General features: G+C 39.7%; 2 protein-coding genes across 2 annotated transcripts; one reads left to right on the forward strand and one right to left on the reverse strand.

The window, feature by feature from the left end:
* Positions 1-625: 625 nt before the first annotated feature.
* On the reverse strand, positions 626-19,021 carry LOC133517661 (protein eyes shut). The gene is made up of 21 exons (XM_061851017.1): positions 18,807-19,021; positions 18,473-18,621; positions 16,733-16,963; positions 14,263-14,376; positions 13,854-14,022; positions 12,878-13,679; positions 12,486-12,799; positions 12,156-12,339; positions 11,710-11,861; positions 9,927-10,063; positions 8,781-9,026; positions 8,154-8,327; positions 7,759-7,972; positions 6,433-6,590; positions 6,036-6,236; positions 5,678-5,863; positions 5,125-5,253; positions 4,407-4,640; positions 3,154-3,332; positions 2,294-2,585; positions 626-1,864 (listed from the first exon to the last, which is right to left on the reverse strand). The coding sequence occupies exons 1-21, from the start codon at positions 18,935-18,937 to the stop codon at positions 1,701-1,703; spliced, it is 4,560 nt and encodes a 1,519-aa protein (XP_061707001.1). The 5' UTR covers positions 18,938-19,021; the 3' UTR covers positions 626-1,700.
* Positions 19,022-19,652: 631 nt separating this feature from the next.
* LOC133517662 (MKRN2 opposite strand protein) lies at positions 19,653-22,390 on the forward strand. The gene is made up of 4 exons (XM_061851019.1): positions 19,653-19,954; positions 20,038-20,115; positions 20,234-20,441; positions 20,518-22,390. Exons 1-4 carry the CDS (start codon positions 19,830-19,832, stop codon positions 20,749-20,751), a joined length of 645 nt encoding a protein of 214 aa, XP_061707003.1. The 5' UTR covers positions 19,653-19,829; the 3' UTR covers positions 20,752-22,390.
* Positions 22,391-23,485: the final 1,095 nt, after the last annotated feature.

Raw genomic sequence — 23,485 nt, forward strand, 5'->3', positions numbered from 1 at the left:
ATATTCACTTGTGCCTCATTTTGTAAGGCGTTGTTTGAAAGGTAAGCACAGCTTACGACATTATAAAAATATATTAATTTTTGAAATGTTTATCATAATAGTGTGCAATTAACTATTTATTTATTCTGTATCGCTTAATATAATATTTATTTTTTAGAAATTATATAGAGTTTCTACATATAGTGTGGTCTAATTACGAAGGGAAAATTCGATGTTCCTAAATAAGTTAACATTTGCACAATACACGGACTCGGCTTAACTGTGTACAACAGACAAGCATTCCAAGTTGATTCCACTTGTAAATAGGCCTAATGAACTCTGTCTTGTATGATTGTACATCGCGCTTTACTTGTCAAATGTAAATAAATCTGATGTTATGAATCATGAGCTTCATATAAGGGCATGTTTAGGTACTGGACATGTATGCCAATGGAAATTACTACACTGTATTGAGACTAAACGTTTTAAAATAATGAAATGAATATATTAAATAACGGGGATAACATCTCATATTGTATTTGTGTTTGAATTAGTAACGTATAACGAAATGTATATGTTTATAATGTAATATTTGATGACGTTATGTATACAATTTATTAAACATGAATATATCAATAAAACTATATTTTGTGTACGATAAATGTTTAATTTCAATATTTACCTTAATCGCCTTAATTTTAGAGCACTACAAAATAATTACAACATGCTAATTATTTTTTTAACTCGGTGAACATTCTTGATCGAACTGAGCTAAGAGTACGGTTTGAGCAATTTTAATTTCCGCGTAGTATTAGCCCAGTTGAGGAGTGTCTTTTCAGAGGGACTTAATAAGACATTTCGAAAATACACTCCTCAGTTGTCAACAGAATTAATAGTAAAATTGTTAGTCATTAGGTACATGTGTTAAAAATCATAACTACAACAAATACTACTTAAAAAATAAAGAATATCAAATTACAATTTACCGTAACAATATCTCAAAAAGACAACGAAGGTAAACACTCTTCTTTGGTCCTATTCGAAGACTAGAATTTTTGTACTATAATGAGTATTGAATCATTCTATTCTAAAAGTTTAGCTACACACATACAGCAAACCCGATGAACGTGTTAAAAATACACGGAGTAGAAATATAGAAATGCGATTTTGATAATTTGTTATTTTTTTCCAAACGACCTGCCATGTCCACAGTGCCCTATCATATTATTCAAAAATCAAACCACGGTTCAATAAGACTTTAAAAAATGTGCCGGTGTTTATATGTCGGTTTCCAAAATAGTAGGTTGAAGTGATGGGTGACCGTTTGTGGTGTAGTGTATAATTAATTAGTACAGATAGCTACTCTGTATTTTGCGCTGTATATATTAACCCCCTTATTCATAAACCTGTAAAAAGTTACGATGCCGCTAATACGTCGCCGCTAATACCAATACGTCGGAAAGGGACAAACGATTATTAGCAGCATCGTAACTTTAGTACACGTTTATGAATAAGGGGGTTAGTTTTCAAATCCTTACATAACAGGTATGTAAACCGGCATATAAAATTAAAGTGTAAATGTTCCATGTTTAGCTTGCTAGATTTTTTTTGCCACACGATATATATATTTCACTTAAACTTATCCTAATTCCTTTTATAGACTCATTGGAAGTATAAATAAACCTGACCAGTAAATATAACATGACACCTTTGCTTCTGATTTATGCGGAGGGGAATAATTGGCACGATTTAATGTTTTCACTATATATTTCATTGTAATCGATCAAATAGGATTCTTCTTTAATAGCTATGTTGTCTATGCAGCCTTTGAAATTGTGGGGGAACGCTTTCTTACCTATTGCACTATTCTCCTCGTTAATACCACCTGTAATAACAAAAAAACATATTGCATGTAAGTTGCTTGCAATGCACAAGCAATGTAATCAGAATACTAAAATGTATCCGGCTTGATGGACCGTACGAAACGAGGATGAGGAAGGGTAAATGTCATTTGTAAGTTCTCATTTAGATCACAAGATGGCAGACCTATAGTAAGAAGGTGTTAGAACACACAAAATTAATAAAATGTATCCGGCTCGAAGGATCATAAAACTAAGAGGAATTTTCTAAATGAGCAAGTGCGCCGTGGACAATAAAATATAGTATAATTAGTCAACGGCTTTGTGTAAAGTTAGTTTTTATTTTATAAACCTTATCCAACCCCGTGAATAAGGTTGATGCAAAGAAGTACTATTTTGTTGTTAACATTTTTCTACACCTTCCGTACTTAAATATAAAGCCTGAAACAACTTACCTATAAACAATTCCACGTCATCATAACTGGCCTCGTTCAGAGCCAGGTCATCATTGTACACCAAATTCTGATCCATAACAACGGACATATTGGTTGTATCCAACTTCAGCACCATGACATGCCATTCTCCGTCAGCTAGGAAACCAGCTCTAGGCAGTAACTTGGACTGTATTTGCAGCGGTTTTGGGAGCCGCCATTCTTCTGTGGCGGACTGCGTGAGACCTTCGCGGGGGCTGGACCAGGCCAGCTTAAGGTAGCCGTGCTCTAAACCGAAGCCTAGATATTCGGTGTCCTGATAAACAAGAAACGGACTGTTCTAGAGTTAGACCCAGATAATTCTGCCGCCGCGATTTTGATAGCATGGCATAGACTGTGCAGGTGTTACCTATTTGAAACGTCATACTTGATTATGAAATAATGACGTGCACACTTGCACAGTCTATAAGTATGCTATCAAAATCGTTACAGATTTATCTTGGTCTAACTCTTATGATTTGAAGAGAAAGAAAACTTCTGAAGAATGCGGCCAGTTCGGTATTTCTTACTTAGCTGAGGAAAGTGATGATAGGCACTAACCACGTTAAGTTTGCACCGACTGGGCAATGATACATACTCATCTCATATAGGAGACACATAGAGGACATTTTCCGTGCTCGAATGGCTTTCGTCGCCTATGATATTTAACAGATTAACCCCCGGCCAGGAAGTGTGATTTCTGCCCAACAGGTAACTAACGTTAGAGTCGCTGTCAGGGTTAGGTACCTTCCTACGTTTACTTATAATCCTGTTAGTCCAACCTGAAGGCTGAGAATGCCAAATGCAAAGACTATTTCAGCTAAGGTACTTAATGAATTGCTCACCATTATAACAGAAAGTAACAGCCCCGCCGGTTCAGCCGTGGTGAAGTTGAGCGTGACGTATTGCGGCGGGAGTTTGGAGCCGGTGCTTATTCGTTGCTCACTAATGCGGGGAACGCCCGTCCTCCGGCCAAGAGACAGGAGGGAATCGCCCGCGAATTGGGGAATCGTCACGTTTACTCCTACGAAATAATAACAGGTATTTATACTATTATTTATAATTAATAGAATCAGGCGTTACTTTACGGAAATCCATGCTAATTAAAGCAAGAAGTATTACTTTGCTAATCCGCGAGAAAATAACGTGCTAGTCAATCAGTGCTAACCCGTTATACTTATTTGCGTATTTTTACATGCAATTAATGTTCCCGCTCTCCCACCGCAAAAATAACAGTGGTCAGTTGTCGAGTGTCAGACCGTCAACATCTCCAGCATCTCCTGAGGATGCCTCGTAGAGAGGCGAAACGTATTTATTTTTGCGGTGGGAGGGCGGGAACATTAATTGCATGTAAAAAGATGCAAGTAAGTATAACGGGTTAGCACTGATTGACTAGCACGTTATTTTCTCGCGGATTAGCAAAGTAATATTTCTTACTTTAACTATTATTTATATTATTATTTATATAATCTCAAGTTTATTGTAAGGTGATCAATTTTGGCAGTTTACGTCAATAATTGGGCTGTACAAACCGATAATAGTCAAGCAAAATATTGGCATCTCTGGCTATTCGTATGCTATGCTATGTATATCCGCCAGCACAGATACATGCACAACAAGATACAGCCCCTCAAAAAATGCCAGCGAACGGTTAGCAATTTTTCGCTGCAAGAGTCGACACCGTCCAGGTTTATTTCAACCACACACGAGCTCTTTGTAGTCGCCAAGGTACCTATACTCTCCGCTAGACGAAAGTCAATCATCCGGCAGCATAAAAGCACTTAATCCTGCCTACATTTTTTAGCGCCCGTGGCGCAGGCGCGTCTTCGTGGTTTCTTCCTTCGACCCGGCTGAAGTTACTTACTGAGTTGATAGTCTAATCCCACGTTCACAGCAGCACAGACGCACTTTTCTCCCCTACAGCACTCCCCTACAGCTTCCTTGTTACAGGTAATAGCGTAACGGCGACAGCGACCGCCCGCATCGCCGTGTGCGGCAACGCGCACTGCCGGTGCCGGCCTCTACCACACACGTGCTGCTGTCTGCGACACCCGCAGTTGCAATTGTTCCGACCCGTCGCCAGACGAAAGTCACTTACGGAGCTGACAGTCGAAGCCCGCATGGCCAGCAGCACAGACGCACTTGTCCCCCCTGCAGGCGCCGGCGGGCGGCTTGCAGTCCTCCTTGCTGCAGGCAGCGTGGCGGCGACAGCGGCCGCCCGCGGCGCCGGCGCACACGCAGCGGGCGCGGCCGTCCTCGACCACGCACGTGCTGCCCGCACACGCTTCGGCGCCGCAGGGCGTGCCGTCGCAGTCACCCAGGTTCTGACCGGCTGCGTAGAGACGAAAGAATAAAGTCAGGTCTAGTCAAAAAAATGTTAACAAGGGGTAGAAAATCAAAGGGCGTCCTTTATGTATAAGTAGAAATGAATAAATACTGCCAAATTAAGATCGCTTTAACTTTAATTATAAACAAATTACTGAATCCTCTCAATCTTCTTTAATTCTTTAACTCTGAGTCTGGTAAACAAAATCAAAAACTTTTACAAATAAAAACCGTTATCAAAACAAAATTGTTATTTGTTATCACAAGGGGGCAAAGAAGTCGCAGAGGGGCATACATTGTATGTAAAATTAGAGCTCTAGGAGGCCTGCCTGCCTACGCCCATGCCTATTTGTACCTCCTCCTTCTTGGAATTGAAGTCGGTTTAAAATGGAAAGCTTGCCATCACGCCAGTAAAAGTTGGGGAGATGAATAAAATATAAGATATAAAAACAAAGCACTGAAACACGTTATATAACGCCGTCACTTATTACCTAGAATATTTTGACGTTCGAGCGACAGGAGAACGTTGTTGACATGAAGATTCCTAATGCAGCCGGTGAATGGTTCAGGGGGACCGGACATCACGGCGAAAGGCAGCGTCGCTAAGTCTTCCGCGCCCCCTGTAAAAAAATAAAGTAAGTAATAGTCAAGGGTAAGGGCATTTATTCGTGTGATAAGCAATATAAGCATGGATATTTGTTCCTGAGTCATGGGTGTTTTCTATGTATTTAAGTATTTATAAATATTTATATATTATATATATCGTTGTCTAAGTACCCTCAACACAAGCCTTATTGAGCTTACTGTGAGACTTAGTCAATTTGTGTAATAATGTCCTATAATATTTATTTATTTATTTATTTATTAAGGGTAAAATATCTAAGGATTTATTTTTCTGAGTTCCTACCCTTACATATCCGGAATAAAGATACATTGATTGTATACATTATAGCAGCCCGCTTTCACCGAGTGCCAGGCGTCCAGCGCCAGCACCGTCCCTGTAACGTCACAGTCGATCCTAAAGGCTGTTCCACAGTAACTGACCGAGCAGCACGCTGGCCTCGTGCGCGGTGTGCGGGTAGGCGTGCGCCAGCAGCGGCTCGGTGGCGAGCGCGCCGTCGGCCCACACGTACAGACGGCTGCCGTAGCGGCCCGCCTTCACCGAGTGCCACGCGTTCAGCGCCACCACGGTGCCACTGCGAACTAGCGACGTTACGCCGGATAGTCGATCTGTATACAACAAAGGGATTAGCTTCTATTCTTGTGAGTATCGTATTTTACTTAGGTATGAAAATCGCATTAAGTATGTACATCTAAAGCAATACAAAAGTCATAAAGGAGAACCTAAGTCGTATGAATACGCGTATTTCTACAACGCGTTGAATCTTTGATTCAAACAAACCTGTCCATCGATATTCCAGTAGTCCTCCCTGCAATGACAGCGCGGTGTAAAAATGAGGTGTCTCCACGAACGCTATGAGTCCCCGTTCCTTGTTCGGCTTGATCTCTGCTTCTAGAGCTAGGCTCACGCTGGACACGGCTTGCGGCTTCAGTTTGACGAATGATCTGGTGCCGGTGAAGTAAACGTCCGTTGGGATCAGATCTATTAGAAGGAATTGTCAGTTGGGTTTAAATTTGTAAAAGATATTATCGATAGGCAGGCAAAGTTTTAAAAGATAACCTTACGTATCATAGAGAAGAAATAATTTTCGGCCCAATATTACTTAAAGATTTAGTTGTTCATAACATAGTCGCAATGTGTTGATGCCATGAGCAGGGTTGAAAGTGTTGAAACTGACCTTTATCACAGTAGGTGCCGGTCTTCCCATAAGGGCAGTCGCACTCGGCCCGGTCTGTCGTGAGCACGCACATGCCGCGGCACTGGCTAACAGCGCGGTCGCAGGGGCTGCGGGACGACGCGCATGTGGCACCGAACCAGCCTTCATTGCAGATGCACCTGTGGGGTTTATTAGGGTAAAGTGTACCTACCTAATATTTTTTAATTTTTGCATTTAAAAAAATCAACAATTTGTATTTTTTGCGAGGTTGCGAAAATTCTGTTTACATGCCATTAAGTATTAATATTCATACAGGAAATCGGTTTAGGGGAAGGTGGGGAGGGTCGATCCCTAGGGGACACTTGGTAATCTTCATTTCAAGTTTAACCAGACATCATACAGTTTTTTACGCTAGTAACACTCATTAATTCGTTCCTAACTTCACGTTCTGTCATGGCGCCGTTTGGAACAAGTCAGTGGTTTGCAAGTGGCGGACTATGAAAAATTTGCTGCGTGCTGTATTTAATTTTCGGTAAGTTTTAACTGGATTTATTAAGTAAAATGTGATAGAAAAGCTCTTAGTGAGTATGATTATTCTATTTGTTGTTTATTGAAGTGTTAATTAACTTTGATTTCATTGAAATACGCGAACGTAAGTTTTGATCACGCCATGTTTTATAACCTGAGTATGTATGGGGAGACTTCGACTTTTTCTTTGGGGGAGACATGATCCCGGGATCATGTCACCCCTAAAGGGATCAAGTCTACTTAGTAATGAACAAAACGTTTCATAATGCTGTAATTTTTTATTGTTTTAGGAAATCATGCGTCGAAACTATACGACCAGAGAAGGTTAAAAACAAAGAATACTGATAGATAAGGAAAGATTAAAAAATGCTGTATCAGAAGTATTAGCTGGTATTACCATTAAAGTGTTTAAAGCCAAATAGTAACTTATTTTTGATGAAGACTGATTTAGTCTAAAATCAAAAGGGGTGATCAACCCTCCCCAGTTTCCCCTATTTATAAGTTAGTAAGTAGGTAGAGGTATCACGCTGCGTTATCATCATTACCTAAATTAGGACGGGAAAAAAACCAGTTGATTACCTGAACAAAAATGCTATTAAACCTGTCATAACGTGTAGTGGTAAATCAAGGCCGCGAAAGCCGGGCTATTTAGGGCCCACGATTATAGCCTGCCCAGAGACCGCCCAAATGCAGCCTTATCCATACGTAGTCGGCGAGTGAATACACAAGCTTCTGAGCGTGTTGCAGGACTCGGTAGTGCACTGGCCCATGCCGTCGTACAGCGCCTTGCTGAGACCTCCTAGAGATCTACAGCCTTACCCGTATGTAGCTGGCGAGTGAATACACACGCCCCGTGGCGCGTTGCACGACTTGGCGGTGCACTGCGCCACGCCGCACTGGCCCACGCCGCGGCCGCCCAGCGCCTTGCCAGCGCCTACGGCCTGGCCCGAGACCTCCCAGATGCAACCGCGCCAGCCGCCGTGCAGTGGTAAGTCGTGCGGGAGATCGCGGAAGGCGGGAGAGGAGTGACCTCCTAAAAAAGTTATATCGAAATTCCCGGTTATGTATCAGGCATTTTATGTTGTCAAATATTCTATTCACTTGATAGAATCCAGCGTGTAACTTATTAGTACTTGTAACGTACTCGGGACCTATTCAGCCTGTGCACCCTCAAACACGTCTCTTGGCACTGACGGAAGTTAGTACACACTCACCGATGTACACGTACGGCTGCACAGTCATCTTGGCGTCGTGCGCGGGCGCGTTGCCCGTGGCGTTGTGGCGGCCGTCCACGCTGAGCCCGGCGGAGCGGCCGCGCCGCCACACGCGCACCACGTGGCCGCCGCGCCGCGGGCTCAGAGCGCGCGCCGTGAATACGCGCCGTGGCCCTGGTGGATACAACATAACTGTAAGTTCCCACTTACTTACTTTCAAATACGAAGTTGGAGTGCAGATTAATTTGAAGAAAAGTTGACAATTTAAACGTAAACTGATATTAATATCAAAAACCGAGCTTTACAATTAGCTCATCTACTTATACTCATCATCATTACATCATCTCAGCCATAAGACGTCCACTGCTGAACATAGGCCTCCCCCTTGGACCTCCACATGCACCAGTTGGAAGCGAGCTCAAGCGACGCGACTCACATCCAGCGTCTTCCGGCGACCTTAATAAGGTCGTCTGTCCATTTTGTGGGTGGACGTCCTACGCTGCGCTTGCTAGTCCGTGGTCACTCTCGTCTACTTATACTAAATAAACTTGATACATTTAATAAACATTCTGTGTTGATAAATACCTAATCAACCTAATGTTTAGAGAATTTTGCAAAAATACAAACCACCTCCCATATTCCAAGTCAACATAACATATCCCTTCACAAATGTCAGCGCCAGGTGGTGACTATGCGCGTCATGGATTCCCGCCTGTCCCACGAACGCGAGCAGCGCTATCTGTTCCATATCCGTGGTTTGAAATCGCAGGCGCAGGTCGAAGCGCTCCGAGCTCGCCTGCGACAGCGGGAAGATGAGGTAAGCTGATATCTCGCTGCTGATAGGAGCCAGCGATGGACGGGTTATTTCAACATCTGAAAATATTTTTACTTCATTTCAGTCTTTGAAGAACTTGAATAATACCAGATAATACCTACGTCAATCTACATTTATGATTCAAACTATGAGGTATAAAACATATGTGGTTGCAATAGTGCGTAATCTTAGTTTAGTATTATGTAACTACCTGTGAGTTCCTATAATTGGCTTCCTGTATCTACTACATTTTTCTATGTTAATGTTACAGCTGTTGGATCTCCAAATAAAAAGAAAAAAAAAACAGGTGAGTATAAAAGGACTCGGACTGAGAGCGTGGAATGGAGGTATAATCAAGATTTGATAATGTAATCAATATGTTCTAAGGAAGTTCAATATATACGATTCTCTACCAGTAAATCCTTGCAAAATCTTGACAGTTAAAGTATAGAAGACATCAATTTAAAGCAAGTGCTTGGCGTCGGCTGTGGGCTTCTTGTATCTTGGATTTCATTAACACCCACCCTGATATTGAAGACGCTTGATCAGCGGGAGGTGAGCTCCAATTCTCTCTAGCCAATAGAGTGATTCTTTAAATGCTGCACATGGGAAGATTCCAAAGCACAAGCTTAGTAGGTTAAAGCCTGACCAATACATATATGATGAATTTTATTGGAACTAAATTTTTACTAAACTCGACTGTCATGACCCAATACATGAGAATAACAGCGCCTTCTTGACAATGATCATATATTTCTGGTCAGGATTTATAATAACATGTAGGTAAGCGCCTACATCACGCATAATATTCAAAATTAAATAAAAATAAAAATTATTTTATTTATTTGCACATAGCTAAATATTCATAGAAATACAACAAAAAACACGTTAAAAATGATCTAGGTATGTTAAAAACGACTGTTTGGCTTCAGTAGGTATGTAGTATAGGAAGTACTGACTGTATTCGCAGAGGATGCCGTGCTTGCCGTAGGGGCAGAGGCAGAGGAAGCCGCTGCCGGGGTGCGGCACGCAGCTGCCGCCCGAGCGGCACGGGTTGTGCGCGCACACCGACACCTCGCAGTGCGGGCCCACCCACCTTTGACAACAAACACAACATTCTACACCGGATGCGGAAACCTCAAATCAAACCTACTACCTATTCGTTTTTTGCATTCAATCATTCGAGTCTGGAATTAAAAAATGCACATATGCATGTAGGTAACCATTAACCAGCTCAAAACAAAATAACTATCGTTCAAACTTTACCTAGCTTAATCATTTAAATGTAAATATTTTTTCCTTTTTAGGGTTCCGTACCAAAAAGGTACAAAAGGAACCCTTATGGTGCGATTCTGTCCGTCCATCTGTCTGTCTGTCTGTCTGTCTGTCTGCCGCATCCCTAAATATCTCGAGAACCACTTAAGCTATCGATTTGAAATTTGGAATAGATATGAAAAACACTAACCCAGACACATTAAAAGTATTTTTTTTTAGTTAAAAATAGAAAATGCCCAATATTAAGAGGGGGCGTCAAGTGGGGTATCATTTGAAAGAGCTCAAATTGTACATTCCAAAACACTTTTATATTGTTTTTTTCATAGCGAAAAAATTGATTCATGAAGGAAAATGTGAAAAAAAACCGCCCCCCCCCCCTTATCTCCGAAGTTTACCGACGAAAATGTATGAAATTTTTACATAATATAATCATTACTATGTATAAATTTTACAGGAAAAATATAATCAGACCTCTATCTTGGTAACTTTTTTTTTAATTAACAAAAATTCTTTTCGGTTTCAGCTCGCAATTTAACCAACTTTATGTGTTTATTACACCTGAAATTTCTGTAATGTGGTAAATGTCCACTTTTAGTGTTTAGCAGAAACGCTTTGGTTTACTGCGACATAATGCATATTGCTTGTCTCAGCGATAACTAGACATGTATATAATAGGATTTTTATATAATAAACGCACTCTTACACCGACAACTGCCCTTTACTTAACTACTCCGTCACCCTGTTCCGCTCGTAACATACACAAGTTAACTACTTTTATTACATTTCTATGAGATAACATAAATACACGATTTTTCAAATAAAAGATCAATTTTTGAAATCGGTTCACATGATAGAGAATTATCCTCGAAAAACCAACATATGTGCATTACATCGCGCACATTACTTTGTCAATTCGCCGATAGATGGCGCTATACACAATTATACTTATTAGTATAGGTACTTCTGTTCAAAAGTCTTTCGCCTTTATAGTTACACGAGATAATTCAAAGTTTGTACGGAATCCTCGGTGCGCGAGTAAACTGAACTCGCTCTTGACCGGTTTTTTATTGTGGAACGTACCACATTACAATCTATAAATTGTATATACATCAATCACAATCCCACGTTGGCCAGAGTTGATCATCGTTGATTTTTTCATTATGATTGACATCTGTATTATACAATTTAACTTACAAATATAGGTATACATAGTTTTGTCGGGTTACCAAACTAGCTTCTGGTTTTCGGTTTCCACGTCGCAAATAGTTTGATTGTGAGATAGTTCCAAAGAAACAACAATGGTAGCAGAAAAAGTTGCTACAGTTTGGCCGTCGCCGTCAGGGAAAAATTGCAATTGCAATTCCCAATTTGTACTGGCCGAGAACAACTGGAACATCCTGCACACGATACGGTCTTGACAAACCTGCCAAGAAATCCACTAGCCAAACATGGAAGCCCAAAACTTACCCATTGGCACAGGAACATGTATATCCCTCGCCTTGGTCGCTGCAGGAGCCTCCGTTGAGACACGGCCCTGACAAACACGCCAAGGAAGAACACTCGGTCACATCGCTGGCTTCCATTGCTTCGCCGAATACTTCGCGCTTCTCACCGTTGACCTGCATAAGAAATGAATCAAGGTGAATATTAGGAGGAAGAAAAATCTAATAACTCAGAGACAGAAGATCCTATTGATAAGAGCATACATTGTTGCTAGAGTACAGAATAGTGTTATTCTTACTGTCTACAATAGCTACGGGAGCGACCTCCAGCTGCTCATTAAACTAAATTCCGTTTAAGGCACCATGTCGTTGGCGTGGAGCATTTTGCCAAAGTACAACCCGATGTTGTTGTCGAGCGCCGCCACGCAGGCGAGTTGCCGCCGCTCATGGAATTACATTCGTTAAACACACCATCAAATCCCAGATGCATCCTACAAAGGGCATAGTGTCGTTGCCGTGGGGCATGTTGCCAAAGTACAGCATAGTGTTGTTGTCAAGCACCGCCACTCGGGCGACCTGCCCGCCGCTCATTGCCACCGTGTCGTTAAGGCGGAGCGTAGCGTTACAGTGTTGTGCTGCGGGAAATAGGTCCAGCCTGAAACGCAGAAGTAGGAACCAAATCATTCGTTAAACCAGTTCACGACTGGAAGCCTATATTATTCAAGACCAAATAGAAGTAATGATTATAAATGCTAACTTGGCATTCATTTTCGTGCGACAATATATATATAGTAAACTTACCTGGCCTCGATCTTCATAGGGTATCCCTTATTGACGTACGTTTTCAGCTCACTGAGAAGCATAGTCTGATAACCACAGGAGAACTTAAATTTCAGAAGCCCAGAGTTCATATACAGCTGAACGTATACTCCCTTCGCTATATCTACATGCATGAGTTGCCCATCTGTTATCAGAGTCTTGGAGTTGAACTCTATGCTTATAGATGTGGTATTACGTAACTTGTGAGCAACGAAGGAATTTCCACTGAAGGCTGCTGAAGATATTGAGATCTTTTCTTCGCAAAATCTACCGCCATAGTTGAAAGGGCAGTGACACTGAAATGAAACAGAATTTAAAAATCTATTTACGAGTAAGTATGACCACGGATTCTTTCATGAGTACAAGATTCATACCCGAATTCCTTGAGGAGTGTTTACACAAATTCCTTGATTGTTGCAGATAGACTCGCTGCACTCTGATTGTACAGTCGTATACACAAACGTACTATAGTCTAAGAATGCAGTCATCTCCATCGCTTCGGTTGTAGCTGAAGATGACGTAGCCAACTCTGTTGCGGGGTGTTCAGTTGGAGAGTCAGTGAACATCTTTACAGTGGTCGTATCTATTCCTGGAACCGTAGTCACTTCTACAATTTCTGTTACTGCAGATTCAGTTGTTGTTGTTTCAGTAGTAGTAGCGAGATCTGTTATTACTTTCGTAGTTGCTTCAGTACTTGTAACTGTTGTAATAAATTCGGTTGTTTCCCTATCTGTTGTTTCAGCAGTAGTACCCCCTGTTTTGGAGTCCTCAAATTCTATGGTTTGTTTGATCTCTGTAGCTGATGTAACATAAAGGTCTGTTTCAGTTGGGGCATATGTGTCATCAATATCAAGAGTAGTTTCTGTTGTTTCTTCGGTTGCAACTTCTTCAGTTCCAGTAGCTACGCTTTCAACAGTAGTGGTTATATCAGGTAACACAGTTATCGTAGTACTATAATCCCATTGTGTAGTTGCATCTGAATCAGTAGTAGTATCGGTTTGGATACCAGTAGTTGACATATACGTGGACTGAGGTATTGGAGTTGGGCTGACATATTCACAATCTAAGCTGTCATCGTCAAGGATTAGACATTCGCAAAAGGAGCCAGTGAGGCGGGGTGGGCAAGAACAAGTAAAATTGTCAATGCCATCAATGCAGGTGCCTCCGTTCATACATCTGAAAAATATTTTTTTGCAACTACAACAGGTACCTACAAATTAATTGAAATACTTAAGTGGAAAAGTGGAAGGAAATGATTCATTGATTGGCATTCAAAATTGGTTGGCCCTTGCAAAATTAAATTGTTATTTGCAAAATTACTACCGATCTCGAAAAAATCTTTATCTATACCTGGGTCCGAGTTCGCATTCGTCATACTGCAGTTCACATCGTTCCCCGTGGTAATCCGGAACGCAGTAGCAGACCCTGAAACCGTCCTCAACAACGCATAGCGCGTTGTTACTGCACGAATTTTCTTCGCAGAATTCTATCTGGGTTTCGCAGCTTTTACCGGTAAATCCTGGAGTTGTAAAAAATCAAATATATTCACGGCATGTAGTACACGGCAAGTAAACACGGCACGGAAGGTACTTACGGCAACTGTAGGGATCAACAAAATATATATCGTTTTTTTCGTTTTAATTTAAAGCATAGGAGAATGAGAACGATAGAAGGACGAGGTAAAGCCGGGGCGAGAGGAGAGGGGAAGGGCGAGGTTGTGAGGTACAGATAGATTAACGTGTCAAAGAATTGCTCTCACCGTAAGTGCAAGCGCACATGTAGTCTGCGTGGGCGTCGATACACACACCACCGTTCTGGCATGGGTTAGACTCGCACTCGTCGATCTGATACTCGCATCTTGGTCCCGTCCAACCTGAAAATTTGTAAATTGCTTAGGTTAAATAAAGCATGGATAGATTGAGGGAGTGTGCAGTTCAGGCACACTTGGAGTAGTGGCCCCTGTTCGCTACATGAAGCCGATCAAATCCCAATATACTTATGTAATAAGTTCGCTGCATACGCTGTTGCTCAGGAGCGTCAGGGGCGACTGTTTGGCTTGTAAAGGTGGACGAAGCCCGGTAGAAGTGAAGTGCGCTAAGAGTGTACCCAGGGGCTGCTATACTTCTATATTTTTATTTATTTTATTTTTACCCGCCTTCAAGATATGTTTGTTACTCCGTAACTCGGCCTTCATTTCTAAACCGATTTTGAAAATATATTTTTTGTTTGAATTTATATATATATATATATATACAGATTGGTCCCGTTTTTGTCAAAACTCAGTTCTGATGATGGGATCCATGAGGAATCGAGGCAAAAAAATTACGAGATTAAAATGTGAAAGGCATACATATAGTGCTTTTTGTATTTTCTTTAACAAATCAAGCATTTTCATTTTAAAAAGTGACATTTTTTGAAGTGGACCTGCTGATGATGATCAGAATGGAACTCTTCAACGACACATAGTACCCGTTTGGCGATTTCTCCTCTTCGCTGTGTTTGTTAAGTAAATTAAATTTTCAAAACAAATTTTTGTCAAGTTCCAGTTCTGACGATGGGGTCCATGAGGAATCGAGGGAACTCTTCAAATATGAAAGGCATATATACATATAGTGATTTTTGTATTTTCTTTGACAAATCAAGCATTTACATTTTAAAAAGTGACAGTTGATGAAGTGGAACTGCTGACCATGATCAGAATGGTACTCTTCAACGACGCATAGTACACGTTTGGCGATTTGTCCTCTTCGCTGTGTTTGTTAAGCAAATTAGATTTGAAGACAAATTTTTGTCAAGTTCGAGTTCTGACGATGTGGTCCATGAGGACTCAAGGGAACTCCTCAAATGTTAGAGGCATATATTATAGTGATTTTAGTATTTTCATTAACAAATCAATACATTTGTAGAAGTGATATTTGATGAAGTGGAACTGCTGATGATGAACAGAACGGAACTCTTCAATGATGCATAGTTCACGTTTGGCAATTTGTTCTCTTTGCCAAGCAGTTAGGTTTTCAAGGCACATTTTTAAATTTCTATCCTATTTAGTTTTTTTAATAATTATCTGGTGCTTTATTTCATGCATGGTGTGAAATAATTTCGAATACCCTATTGCGGGTATCTTACCAGTCAACCATAGGGCAAATCTGAAATGTGTCAAGGTGGGTGCAGTGGCAAAAAAACAATTTACTTACCTCATTTTCTACATAATTAGGCGTAGGACGCTGTCTTTTTAATTTCATTGCATGAAATCTAAAATCAACAATAATCGTTCTTTCACCGGTCTCCCTCAATGAAGTCGGTTTTTTATCTTAAAAATTATATGTTGTTTTATTTAAAGGCACACTAAACTAAAAGGTATTATATAAGAATGCCATCCAAAATAAGCATGCACAGCGAGATAAAATTAAAATGAGCAATAACTATCCTAAAATTATAAAAAAAATATATGTATAGGTATCCTAAAACTACACTAAATTACAGAATAACATAAATAATTATAACATGTCAAATTGCTTGATGGCCGAAAACCCTAATAACCTGCCTCTTGAATACTGCCAGCCGTGAATCGAAAATGTCAATATCTCTATTTTTTTATACCAAATCATTGTACTCACGACACATTCTGACGATTGGATTGTAAAAAGAGGTATTATTTCTGTAGACCTGAAGGGCGAAAGTCTTAGGAGCACGGGATCTAAATCGAGGAGTATTGAATGTGACTAGGGATAGTAAGCTAGGTGAGTCAATTTTATGATGTAGAAGTTTGTGAAGGAATAATAAGTCATGTAAGAGACGACGAGGTTTATAGGTCGCCTCTTTGGCTTTTCTACTTCAAAGTCTAATCCCTTACCGGCTCTGTAGGTGCAATGGCCGCCTTTGTAGCAACGCACCTCCTCGCTGGAGTTGCACACGGCTACATTCTACTCGCATTACCCGGCGCACAAGTATCTACCTGGCGTCCATGTCGATGTCTGCATCTTTCTCTTACACTCTATGAAATCACTCTTACCGGCAGTGCAGGTGCAGTATATAGAACTTAAACCTAGTAGGCCTCTGTATCTAAAATCGCCCCAGTTGTATATAGCAGCGCGCCTCCTCGCTGGAGTTACACACGGCCACGAGCAATTCGCACTGTTCCCGGTCGAAGCCCGGGCCGCACGCGCACAGGTAGCCGGCGTACATGTCGACGAGTTGTCTCTTTCGCTTCCACCATATAAATCCCTCACCGGCCGTGCAGGTGCAGTAGAACTTGAACCCGGGGCCCTCCCGACAATGGCCGCCGTTGTAGCAGCGCGCCTCCTCGCTGGAGTTGCACACGGCCACATCCAGCTCGCAGTGCTCGCCGGCGAAGCCCGGGCCGCACGCGCACAGGTAGCCGGCGTTCATATCGATGCAGGTGCCGTTGTTGAGGCAAGGGTTGGATTCACATTCGTTGTAGTTGGTCTCGCAATTGTCGCCTGCAAAATAGATACCGGTATTCTCGTTTTCAGTGTGATAATGAGATTTTTTTACCAATCGATGCAAGTCAATTCTGCCTTCTAGGGAACTTGGTACAGTCGAGTTCATAAAAATGTATACATTTTTTCACCTTATTGCAATGGATTAAGGTTAATAAATGTATACATGGGTATTTAATTATGCACTCGACTGTACTGTACGAGTGATTAAGGAAAGTTCAGTCTGTGGGTTAAGTTAACAAAACTCGACACAAGTAAATGTTACAAAGAGTGTGATAATATCAATCATCAACATTTATTTGTACTAAGTATACCCAGAGTGTGTAAATCAGAAATGAAGTAAATACACCGTATTACCATGAGTTCGAGGAGTTTCTTCATCTATCTACACAGGTATAGCAACTAAGTGAAAAAATATAGGTTTACCTTACATTGTTATTCATCTAAACTAATTGATGTTTTTAATCACATTACTTGCGATAAATTTATTATTGGGTGATTGATTGCTTTTCCTTTACGCCAGTGGCACGATGTCCCCGATCTGAGGGCCTACCGCGAACCACGTTCGACGTGCTGCCTCTCTGTCGCACTTGTAAATTCGGATGTAAGTGTGACAGGGAGGCAACCCGTCGAACGTGGTTCGCGGTAGGCCCGCTGGCCCCATCGATCAGTTCTGACACAATTATTGCGTGAGTAGATAATAATAGGTATATCCAACAACTACTTGTACTAACTGATAATTGAGCTCATTTTAGGTCACAGTTTATATGCCGTACAGCATACAGTTTATCCAAAACTCTCTCTCCAAAATCGATGGATATTTTTCTGTGTCATTTATCAAATTGCTAGTAAAATTATATAGGTTATGGGACCAGCATGCACAATGAGGCCTCAATCAGTACCCGCCAAAATTGCATATAAATATAGCGAATTTGATAAAATCAAAACATGTAGATTTTTTATATCTACACAATATTATAGATAGATCTTTGGATAGATCCCATACTTACGATAAAGTCGTACGCATAGAAGCAGTTGTACAAGGCCATGTCGTTGAGACATGTCCCGCCAGCCCGCCAATCCCGCCGTTCTGTCGTAGCTCTGACATAAATTGTATATACAGATGTCCATCACAATGAAAAAATCAACGATGATCAACTCTCCAAAATTTGGGTTCGAAATCCACGTTGGCCAGAGTTATACACATATGTATTAATTTGTAGATTGTAATGTGGTACGTTCCACAATAAAAAAGGAAAAAATATTTACATTAAAGCTCTGACATACTCGTCCCAGTCCGTTTTACTATAATACACGCTCATATATTAACACAGCATGCGAAGCAGCATGGTAAGTATCTTACTAATACCGAAAGCCGTCCGGGCACGAGATATTCCGTCAAGGCATGTCTCACCGCTGTTCTGACATGCCGCTGATCAACTCATCCCAGTTCGTCTGGCACTAGACGACAGACACCCGTGTAGCCACGCAGGATAAGGTGCTACTTACCGATGAAGCCGTCCGGACACGAGCAGTTGTACGAGGCTATGCCATCGAGGCATGTCCCGCCGTTCTGACATGGCGCTGACCAGCACTCGTCCCAGTTTGTCTGGCATTGAACGCCAGTGTATCCATCCACACAATAGCACGAATATGTACTGAATAAAAAAAATTGAATGCTTAATATATGGGTTTACGATAGAGATAGCATATATGTTAACAACAAGTCTCTAGGAAAATTACAAAGAGTCCTAGATTATTTCGTTTGATTTCGATTCGTTCGTAGACCTATTTAAATTTCTTGCTAGTCATAAAATATGTTTGGAGCCACTTTATATGTTACCTGTTAACATCATCGATGCAAATGCCGTGCAAGCATGGATTTCCGAGGCAGGCGATACCACCAGTCACCCAATTAATAGAAAATACAAGGAGGGTCACCACTTGCAATGCCCTACTTAGAATTCCAAACATAATGCCTTTCTTACTTTAACACGGCATTGTCTAAAAGTTTTCACCGAACACACCGCACCTTGCACAAATTACAATGGAGTAAAGTAGCACTTTTCTAAGTTAAAAAAACATTTTATAAATAGCGAGAAAACCTCGTGGCTTCGTGCTGCGGGTGTGGTAGAGCTGTCGCCATAGCGACCTGTAAACATACAATAGATGCCTTCACCGTGCTCTTTTATTGACAAATTTTTTACGTCACGGATGACGAAATTTCGAGGACGATTTAATTTATTCAGTTTCGTACAATGAAAATGATTAATTTTAAGTTACGCTTAAGCTTAGTATATTAAATTTATAATTAAAGTTTCATTCCCAATTATTACCATATTTAAGTATATTACTTGCATAATATTTTCATGCTGTCGTTATTTTCCCTTGACTTTGTTGTTATAATGCTTGAAGATAATAAGCTAATAAGTTTAACAATTAATACTTAGGTAAATTAATAGGCAAGTGCAAAAACAACGCCATATATTATTTAGATTTCCCGGGGTAACTTCAGCATAGACTAATCTTATTTATTTTTAAATACAAACAATATTAAAATCAGTGCTGCCAATATGGCAAAAAATAAAAAGCATGGTGTACATTCGATGCATGAATGAGGATTACACTAAAATGTCAAAATTCATTAGAGCAATTTCTTATCTGTGCATGCCACTGACGGAAAAGAAAAAGTGCAAAATGTGAATTGTGGAAAGTATTACATCGAATATTTTGCTTCCTTGATTATTTAATCAGCTATAATTTATAGTTTTGTTTTGCCCAAGCGGTCTTTACTTATTCAGGATCAACTGGAGACCATAAACACTTAAGGTTTCATTGAATATACCTTTAGATTCGGTTGTGAAAGATGGATCCGGGGATCCTTTGTTTCCACCATTGTGCCCACAAAGTTTTCTGCACAATTATCCCGGAACAATGTCCGGTATGTGAGCAGAAACTAGATCGATATGACTACAATTTGTTACCATTTAGGTAAGTATACTTAGAGATGTCGTGTCTGATGAAATCGATAGCTAGTTGGCACAGGTTGCTAAGCACCAAGTTTTCACTTTCAGGGTGCCGTATCCCTTCGTTAAGGCATCTCAGCACCCGAGAGCTATAGTCATGAAGCCTACTCATGGAGATTTTCTCAAGTAAGTTAACAGATGCATTTGTTCTTTGTTTACTCAAGTGTCAATCTAAATTCAAGGGTAGCTAAAGTGATTCACGACATTCAGCTTAACGTCGCTTACGTAGCCGTTCATTTTTCAGCGATTACTACAACTCCAAAGACTTGCACATAGGGGTGACTAACTCGCATGGGTGTGTTGTGGAGTTCAGTGAAGGTGGTGTGAATGGTGTTGACACTTTGACCAAAAAATGGAGCACTTGTGATGCAAGCTCTGACTGGGACCAGTGCCTCCTACTAGAAGAGTTTGATGAATTATGGAATGAGATTTGGGATAGTGTACTTATGAAGGTAACTGCATCTAAAATTGCTCATAGATTTATATCAAAGGTGTTATAACATCTTTTAATTCTTTTTTCTCTTCTAGGTGAGCCTCAGTCCACTTTGGGAAGCAGATAGATATAATGAGGAGAGACATAATTGCTTTACATTTGTACTGGCTTTCCTAAGGGCTCTGGACTGTGGAGAACTCTCTGACAAGGCACGAGACCCCAAACTCTTCTGCAAACAATATGTGGTTCCTAGAACCTCTGCGGCCGGGAAGTACATCTCCCTGTACCGCCAGCTCAAGCGACAGGACTACTTCATACAGAGCCAATGATACCATGACTTTGTCTAAATTACTATTTATTATTTTACTCAGTATTAACTGTGATGTTAAATGTTTAGGTATGAAATATCTGAAATTGTGGTGCATTTAAGTTAGACCAAATCATAATTTTAATTCCATATTTATAATGCTTTGTCTTCTTGCCTTTATAGGAATTTGTATTAAACATATATTTATGTTGCCTATTATGATGTAATCATTATTTAGATTAGGTTATTGTTGGAAATATAGACTGAGCACTATGAATTTTAACTCTTTTCCTTGGCTATACTCTGTTTTTTTTTCTTGATTATAATTTTTCTAACTTTAAAAGTAGTTATCAACTTTTTCTTCTGAAATGCTAGGATATTTGATATCTCGGTACAATAATATGTAAAAGACATTATAGTTCAGTACATAATTACTGAGATTTAATTTTGGCGGAAAAAGTTACCACTACTCTTCAGATTAGAAAAATTCTAATCTAAAAAATATGGAGTATAGGTTCATAAAAGAATTGATGTTACTTAGTATTTGATGTAGGTGCCTCACTAAAATCTACTGTCCACAACTTCCATTAGTAATGGTTTGAAGGTGACACATCCTGTAAGTTTCATTAAATAAAGGATAATAAGTACCTAATTGATTAATGACAATAATTGCGGAAGAGCGGTGTCTCTTATCACAAGTATCTCTGAATACTTAAAAAGAGACATCTACCCTGTTATTGTAAAAATCATGTATGCTAACGAATAAAAAAAAAAAAAAAAAAAAAAAAAAATTGATAATTATCATTGAAATCCATCCTAAATTTAGTTAATCAAATCTATAATTTTCTTTGTTATATATAATTAATTGGATTAATTTTATCACTTTTTTTATTATAAATAAGCTGGTCAGTCATCTTCAAATCTTGATAATATTATGACATAAATCCTTTTGGTACATGATGTTTAGATAGGTATATTAAGAAGCAAACATTTAAAAAGTAGTGTTCAAATATTAATAATAAAACTATATTGCTCATAAGAATGTGTATGCATGCACTACCTATGCTTATTCAAACGAATGTATCTGTGTGTAGCATCTCATATCATCCACTATCATGAGTTGTAAGTGTTTTACACAACATATTTCTGTAATGTTGTCCATATAACAATATAATAGTTAACCCTTTGACTGCCAAAGGCGTCAACGCGGCCGCGGCCCAATATCAACCTTCGTGCGTTCCGACAAGGTTCACGGTGCTCCACCGCCCACAATATGCGTGGCGTTCAAAAGGTTAAAGAGTGTTTTTCAAAGAAATAGGAATATAATTTTCACAATTTTTCAATGTTACTCGAATCTGCTTGCATTACAAATACTATCCATTAACCCATGTTAACATTTAGGATTAATAAAATGTTATAAGCATGCCTGGAGAGTGAATTTTGCTAGGTACTAAGCTTGTCCAAATAATTATTAGGTGTGTCTGTAGTATGTGAATATCATTGCATATCTTGTCTGACTTGTAGACATTCATTATGACCATTTTATAACTTATTTTCAGTTCCTACGTTTTCTAAAAGACTTAGAGTTTGTACGCGGCAAAGATCTCAATGACAAAAATTCTAGGTGCTACATTTTTGAAATAAAGGATTTGTTAAAACTATTACGCATTATATTTTATCCTCCATTTTATCTTCGTTTATTTTAGCATTAGAAAGAAAGTTTTTTTTTAAAGCACTTGAAAAATAAGTCAAAGCAAATATGTAACAATTCTAAATCATATAGGATTATGTACATTATTTTGCTTTCGTAAGTACGAGTAATATAAAGTACATTTTTAAAAACGTTTTTTGATAATTTTAAATCGCTGTTTTAAATAGACACGTAAAGATTGTTAACCTCTTTTCTAATGCTAAAAAGCGGTCAAGTGCGAGTCGGACTCGCCCATGAAGGGTTCCGTACCATTTATGTCGTATTAAAAAGCTACTTACTAGATCTCGTTCAAACCAATTTTTGGTGGAAGTTTGCACGGTAATGTACATCATATATTTTTTAGGTTTATTATTCTCTTATTTTAGAAGTTACAGGGGTGGGGGGCACACATTTTACCACTTTGGAAGTCTTTCTCGCGCAAACTATTCAGTTTAGAAAAAATGACATTAGAAACCTCAATATCATTTTTGAAGACCTATCCATAGATACCCCACACGTATGGGTTTGACGAAAAAAAAAGATTTTTTGAGTTTCAGATCTAAGCGGTTCTTAATGCGGTTCATAGAATACATCTACTTACCAAGTTTGTACAGTATAGCTCTTATAGTTTCGGATAAAAGTGGCTGTGACATAAACGGACAGACAGACGGACATGACGAATCTATAAGGGTTCCGTTTTTTGCCATTTGGCTACGGAACCCTAAAAACGAACTATAGTATATAGGTACCTATTTTTTAGCCAGCGCAAAATTATAGTTTTGCTCCGATTCAAGAAAGCTCTTACAATAGGACCAAGATAACTGAAGCGATTTTTACAGTGGCGGATTAACCGAACAGCAGAAAAAGCATATGCTAAGGGCCCCGCGCTCCGACCCTGACCATACGATTTCGGCACGCGGAACCGGCCAAGTTCAAGTAGAACATTTTATTTACAATGTATCTTTTTCGTAAGTCAATAATAATATTGAACAATTATTATTATTTGTTTTTATCTTATCTATTTTTCTTTATGACGATACCAAATTAAAAGAATTTTTAGAATTAC

The sequence above is a fragment of the Cydia pomonella genome, chromosome 5 (assembly GCF_033807575.1).
Source record: "Cydia pomonella isolate Wapato2018A chromosome 5, ilCydPomo1, whole genome shotgun sequence".
NCBI lineage: Eukaryota > Metazoa > Arthropoda > Insecta > Lepidoptera > Tortricidae > Cydia > Cydia pomonella.

Coding starts and splice junctions, on each gene's coding strand:
- LOC133517661 (XM_061851017.1), bottom strand. CDS start 18,937: ATGTTTGGAATTCTAAGTAGGGCATTGCAAGTGGTGACCCTCCTTGTA. Junction 13,680..13,853: donor GAATGCGAACTCGGACCCAG/GTATAGATAAAG, acceptor AATATTTTTCAG/ATGTATGAACGGAGGCACCT. Junction 8,328..8,780: donor GACTTGGAATATGGGAGGTG/GTTTGTATTTTT, acceptor TGTATCCACCAG/GGCCACGGCGCGTATTCACG.
- LOC133517662 (XM_061851019.1), top strand. CDS start 19,830: ATGGATCCGGGGATCCTTTGTTTCCACCATTGTGCCCACAAAGTTTTC. Junction 19,955..20,037: donor TACAATTTGTTACCATTTAG/GTAAGTATACTT, acceptor TTTCACTTTCAG/GGTGCCGTATCCCTTCGTTA. Junction 20,116..20,233: donor ACTCATGGAGATTTTCTCAA/GTAAGTTAACAG, acceptor TTCATTTTTCAG/CGATTACTACAACTCCAAAG.